Source organism: Ambystoma mexicanum, chromosome 2p, assembly GCF_040938575.1.
Source record: "Ambystoma mexicanum isolate Mex_15411 chromosome 2p, UKY_AmexF1_1, whole genome shotgun sequence".
NCBI lineage: Eukaryota > Metazoa > Chordata > Amphibia > Caudata > Ambystomatidae > Ambystoma > Ambystoma mexicanum.
In genome coordinates this window covers 1,303,607,877-1,303,614,774 of record NC_090923.1, presented here as the reverse complement: position 1 = coordinate 1,303,614,774, position 6,898 = coordinate 1,303,607,877, and the positions used below count along the sequence as shown (strand labels likewise).

The 6,898-nt window shown below is 47.9% G+C and overlaps 1 protein-coding gene across 1 annotated transcript; it reads right to left on the bottom strand.

The window, feature by feature from the left end:
• Positions 1–1,046: 1,046 nt before the first annotated feature.
• LOC138567887 (S-antigen protein-like) lies at positions 1,047–2,255 on the bottom strand. The gene has a single exon (XM_069646384.1). It carries the CDS (start codon positions 2,253–2,255, stop codon positions 1,047–1,049), a length of 1,209 nt encoding a protein of 402 aa, XP_069502485.1.
• Positions 2,256–6,898: the final 4,643 nt, after the last annotated feature.

The window sequence follows — 6,898 nt, the reverse complement described above, 5'->3', positions numbered from 1 at the left end:
TGTGAATGTATTTTTTAGTGGTGTTTTTACTGAGAGTAAATAAATTGATATTTTTGATAAAAAAAACTGTTTGGAATAAGTATGTTGTAATTTAATGAGTTAAACAACATGTAGGACTTAGTTAGAAGAAGGTACTGGAGAAGCAAGGGACCCTTTAAGCATTAGTGTGGTATCTTTAGTGGTTTTGACGTTTTGAGGGTTGTCTTAAAGAGGTCCAGATAAATATTCCCTCTAGTCTCTTAAAGTTTTTTCAAGCGGCCATGGACACAGCAATTATTTTGCCTGCTCGACTTGTGTTGTGCTTTGAGAGTCAGACGCCAGACTCTCTGGCCCATGAATTTCTGGCTGCCCCACTACTATTTTAGGGCCTGGCAGGGTCATTCATTTTGCGGGTTGCTCACCTGACCCCAATTCAGCACTGCGACCTATTTTCCAGGTGCCCGCATCACACTAGACTGGAGACACGACAGCGCCATGACAAGCGGGCCTGCATATGATTATCACTGCAGAGGCAAGGAGCAGCAGTAGCAACGAGCACGTGCAGATCTTTTCCCCACTCGCCCCCACCGCCGCACCACCCACCCCTCAAAGTGCCAGCCAATCTCCTCGGTGCACTGAAAGCCAATGGGCACGGGCTTGGGTTAGTCGTGTGTCGTCATCCTGGCATGCAATGGGTCTAGCTCCGCCTTACCACACTTCCAGAGTCACCAGGAAATTGGTAATGTGTCCATCTGCGCTCCCTTTCTTCCGCACCCCTCCTCCCCCTCTCAAGACTCGGCCCCGGGGGGTAAGGGGGGCTTTAACAACATGGGGATTAGTTCCAATTACCTGTCTGAAAGAATATGTAATCAGACTTTATATGGAAATCATTCATTTGCAAAAGAAACCCTTTGAGGTCCGAGGGGATCAATTACCCTCCAGCCCTCAATAAAGCATCACTGCAGTGCTGGATACCTTGCCTGTGAAACAACTGCAAGCAAAGGGGAGAGGCCAGTGAGGCTCGTGGGACCAAAATGTTAATAGCCACTTTTCTCACTGACTCATTTCTAAAAGAAATATGCAGAAAAAACAGTTTTCATGTGTAGCCAGCCCTGGCTGATCGTATCACACTTGGCCTGGCTGATCATATCACTCTTCGCCTGGCTGATCATATCACACTTGGCCTGGCTGATCATATCACGCTTGACCTGGCTGATCATATCACTCTTCGCCTGGCTGATCATATCACACTTGACCTGGCTCATCATATCACTCTTCGCCTGGCTGATCATATCACACTTGGCCTGGCTGATCATATCACACTTGACCTGGCTCATCATATCACTCTTCGCCTGGCTAATCATATCACACTTGACTTGGCTCATCATATCACTCTTCGTCTGGCTGATCATATCACACTTGGCCTGGCTGATCATATCACATTTGCCCTGGCTGATCATATCACTCTTGGCATGACTGTTCATATCACCCTTGGCCTGGCTGATCATATCACTCTTGGCCTGGCTGATCATATCACTCTTCGCCTGGCTGATCATATCACACTTGGCCTGGCTGATCATATCACACTTGGCCTGGCTGATCATATCACTCTTCACCTGGCTGATCATATCACACTTTACTTGGCTCATCATATCACTCTTCGCCTGGCTGATCATATCACATTTGCTCTGGCTGATCATATCACTCTTGGCATGACTGTTCATATCACCCTTTGCCTGGCTGATCATATCACTCTTGGCCTGGCTGCTCATACAACACTTGGCCTGGCTGATCATATCACTCTTGGCATGGCTGATCATATCACACTTGGCATGGCTGATCAAATCACACTTGGCATGGCTGATCATATCACACTTGGCCTGGCTGATCATATCACACTTGGCCTGGCTGATTATATTACACTTGGCCTGGCTGATCATATCACTCTTGGCTTCGCTGATCATGTAACACTTGGCCTGGCTGATCATATCACACTTGGAATAGCTGATCATATCACACTTGGCCTGGCTGAACATATCACACTTGGCATGGCTGATCAAATCACTCTTGGAATGGCTGATCATATCACACTTGGCCTGGCTGATCATATCACACTTGGTATGGCTGATCATATCACACTTGGAATGGCTGATCATATCACACTTGGCCTGGCTGATCTTATCACTCTTGGCCTGGCTGATCATATCACACTTGGCATGGCTGATCATATCACCCTTGGCCTGGCTGATCATATCACTCTTGGCCTCACTGATCATATCACACTTGGCCTAGCTGATCATATCACACTTGGCCTGGCTGATCATATCACTCTTGGCTTCGCTAATCATGTAACACTTGGCCTGGCTGATCATATCACACTTGCCCTGGCTGATCATATCACTCTTGGCATGACTGCTCATATCACCCTTGGTCTGGCTGATCATATCACACTTGGTCTGGCTGTGGCCGATCGTATCACTCTTGGCCTGGCTGATCATATCACACTTGGTCTGGCTGATCATATCACACTTGGCATGGCTGATCATATCACATTTGGCCTGGCTGTGGCTGATCGTATCACATTTGATATGGCTGGTCATATCACACTTGGCCTGGCTGAACATATCACACTTGGCCTGGCTGATCATATTACACTTGGCCTTGCTGATCATATCACACTTGGCCTGGCTGTGGCTGATCATATCACACTTGGCCTGGCTGATCATATCACACTTGTCCTGGCTGATCATATCACTCTTGGCCTGGCTGATCATATCACTCTTGGCCTCGCTGATCCTATCACACTTGGCCTGGCTGATCATATCTCACTTAGAATGGCTGATCCTATCACACTTGGCCTGGCTGATCATATCACACTTAGAATGGCTGCTCCTATCACACTTGGCCTGGCTTATCATATCACACTTGGAATGGCTGATCCTATCACACTTGGAATGGCTGATCCTATCACACTTGGCCTGGCTGATCATAACACACTTGGCATGGCTGATCATATCACTCTTGGCCTGGCTGATCCTATCACTCTTGGTCTGGCTGATCGTATCACACTTAGAATGGCTGATCCTATCACACTTGGAATGGATGATCCTATCACACTTGGCCTGGCTGATCATATCACACTAGGAATGGCTGATCCTATCACACTTGGAATGGCTGATCCTATCACTCTTGGCCTGGCTGATCCTATCACTCTTGGCCTGGCTGATCATATCACTCTTGGCCTGGCTGATCATATCACTTTTGGCCTTGCTGATCATATCACACTTGGCCTAGCTGATCATATCACACTTGGCCTAGCTGATCATATCACACTTGGCCTAGCTGATCATATCACTCTTGGCCTGGCTAATCATGTAACACTTGGCATGGCTGATCATATCACTCTTGGCATGACTGTTCATATCACCCTTGGCCTGGCTCATCATATCACTCTTGGCCTGGCTGATCATATCACTCTTCGCCTGGCTGATCATATCACACTTGGCCTGGCTGATCATATCACACTTGGCCTGGCTGATCATATCACTCTTCACCTGGCTGATCATAACACACTTGACCTGGCTCATCATATCACTCTTCACCTGGCTGATCATATCACATTTGCTCTGGCTGATCACATCACTCTTGGCATGACTGTTCATATCACCCTTTGCCTGGCTGACATATCACTCTTGGCCTGGCTGCTCATACAACACTTGGCCTGGCTGATCATATCACTCTTGGCATGGCTGATCATATCACACTTGGCATGGCTGATCATATCACACTTGGCATGGCTGATCAAATCACACTTGGCATGGCTGATCATATCACACTTGGCCTGGCTGATCATATCACACTTAGCCTGGCTGATCATATCACACTTGGCATGGCTGATTATATCACACTTGGCCTGGCTGATCATATCACTCTTGGCTTCGCTGATCATGTAACACTTGGCCTGGCTGATCATATCACACTTGGAATAGCTGATCATATCACACTTGGCCTGGCTGAACATGTCACACTTGGCATAGCTGATCAAATCACTATTGGAATGGCTGATCATATCACACTTGGCCTGGCTGATCATATCACACTTGGCATGGCTGATCATATCACTCTTGGCTTCCCTAATCATGTAACACTTGGCCTGGCTGATCATATCACACTTGGCCTGGCTGATCATATCACACTTGGCCTGGCTAATCGTATCACTCTTGGCCTGGCTGATCATATCACACTTTGAATAGCTGATCATATCACACTTGGCCTGGCTGATCTTATCACTCTTGGCCTGGCTGATCATATCACACTTGGCATGGCTGATCATATCACCCTTGGCCTGGCTGATCATATCACTCTTGGCCTCACTGATCATATCACACTTGGCCTAGCTGATCATATCACACTTGGCCTGGCTGATCATATCACTCTTGGCTTCGCTAATCATGTAACACTTGGCCTGGCTGATCATATCACACTTGCCCTGGCTGATCATATCACTGTTGGCATGACTGATCATATCACTCTTGGCATGACTGCTCATATCACCCTTGGTCTGGCTGTGGCTGATCGTATCACTCTTGGCCTGGCTGATCATATCACACTTGGTCTGGCTGATCATATCACACTTGGCATGGCTGATCATATCACATTTGGCCTGGCTGTGGCTGATCGTATCACATTTCATATGGCTGGTCATAACACACTTGGCCTGGCTGATCATATCACACTTGGCCTGGCTGATCATATCACTCTTGGCATGGCTGGTCACAACACACTTGGCCTGGCTGAACATATCACACTTGGCCTGGCTGATCATATTACACTTGGCCTTGCTGATCATATCACACTTGGCCTGGCTGTGGCTGATCATATCACACTTGGCCTGGCTGATCATATCACACTTGTCCTGGCTGATCATATCACTCTTGGCCTCGCTGATCATATCACTCTTGGCCTCGCTGATCCTATCACACTTGGCCTGGCTGATCATATCACACTTAGAATGGCTGATCCTATCACACTTGGCCTGGCTGATCATATCACACTTGGAATGGCTGATCCTATCACACTTGGAATGGCTGATCCTATCACTCTTGGAATGGCTGATCCTATCACTCTTGGCCTGGCTGATCTTATCACACTTGGCATGGCTGATCATATCACTCTTGGTCTGGCTGATCATATCACACTTGGAATGGCTGATCCTATCACTCTTGGAATGGCTGATCCTATCACTCTTGGCCTGGCTGATCCTATCACTCTTGGCCTGGCTGATCATATCACTCTTGGCATGGCTGGACATAACATACTGGGCCTGGCTGATCATATCACTTTTGGCCTTGCTGATCATATCACACCTGGCCTGGCTGATCCTATCACTCTTGGCCTGGCTGATCCTATGACATTTGGCCTGGCTGATCATATCACACTTGGCATCGCTAATCATGTAATACTTGGCATGGCTGATCATATCATACCTGGCTTGGCTGATCATATCACACTTGGAATGGCTGATCATATCACACTTGCCCTGGCTGATCATATCACACTTGGCCAGGCTGATCATATCACTCCTGGCCTGGCTGATCATATCACACTTGGAATGGCTGATCATATCACACTTGGTCTGGCTGATCCTATCACACTTGGCATGGCTGATCCTATCACTCTTGGCCTGGCTGATCATATCACACTTGCCCTGGCTGATCATATCACTGTTGGCATGACTGATCATATCACTCTTGGCATGACTGCTCATATCACCCTTGGTCTGGCTGTGGCTGATCGTATCACTCTTGGCCTGGCTGATCATATCACACTTGGTCTGGCTGATCATATCACACTTGGCATGGCTGATCATATCACATTTGGCCTGGCTGTGGCTGATCGTATCACATTTCATATGGCTGGTCATAACACACTTGGCCTGGCTGATCATATCACACTTGGCCTGGCTGATCATATCACTCTTGGCATGGCTGGTCACAACACACTTGGCCTGGCTGAACATATCACACTTGGCCTGGCTGATCATATTACACTTGGCCTTGCTGATCATATCACACTTGGCCTGGCTGTGGCTGATCATATCACACTTGGCCTGGCTGATCATATCACACTTGTCCTGGCTGATCATATCACTCTTGGCCTCGCTGATCATATCACTCTTGGCCTCGCTGATCCTATCACACTTGGCCTGGCTGATCATATCACACTTAGAATGGCTGATCCTATCACACTTGGCCTGGCTGATCATATCACACTTGGAATGGCTGATCCTATCACACTTGGAATGGCTGATCCTATCACTCTTGGCCTGGCTGATCATATCACACTTGGCATGGCTGATCATATCACTCTTGGCCTGGCTGTTCTGACTTGAGTGTCGTGTAGACCGATGAGACCTCCGTCCCCAAGTGACGCACAGGGGAACGAAATAGAAACCCGCTGTGCGACCCTTGAGGCCACAGGTGAGAGATGTCTTCCCAGATCCACGGAGCCTCTGGAACACCGATGCTGCTGTCAAGAAGGAAGGAGGTTAAGCACCAGGCAATCACAATACAGGCAGGTAAACAAAAGAATCTAAAGTGTCTTACCTATCTGGTGTAAGGGAGACCCAGGTAACCTAGTAGGGAGGTTCGAGGCTCATTAGATGCGGCGGTCCCTGGAATAGTAGAACCACAGGTTAGCGTGGATGAAGGGTAGCCACCTGTGGGAGTCAGGGCTTGACTTGAATCCCCAGTAGGGAAAAGGCGTAGAAGATCAGCAAGGTACCAAGGGATGATCCAAAGACAAGTCGAGGTGCAGTCCAAATATCCGGCAACAGGTAAACAGTTCCAAGCAAAAGTACCAAGGGGTGTCCAAGGGAGTCCGAGATAGAGTTCCGTGATCAAGGTAACAAGGAGCAAGA

Bases quoted from the DNA above. Each gene is read 5' to 3' on its own strand.
- LOC138567887 (XM_069646384.1), bottom strand. From the start codon at position 2,255: ATGATCAGTGAGGCCAAGAGTGATATGATCAGCCAGGCCAAGGGTGAT.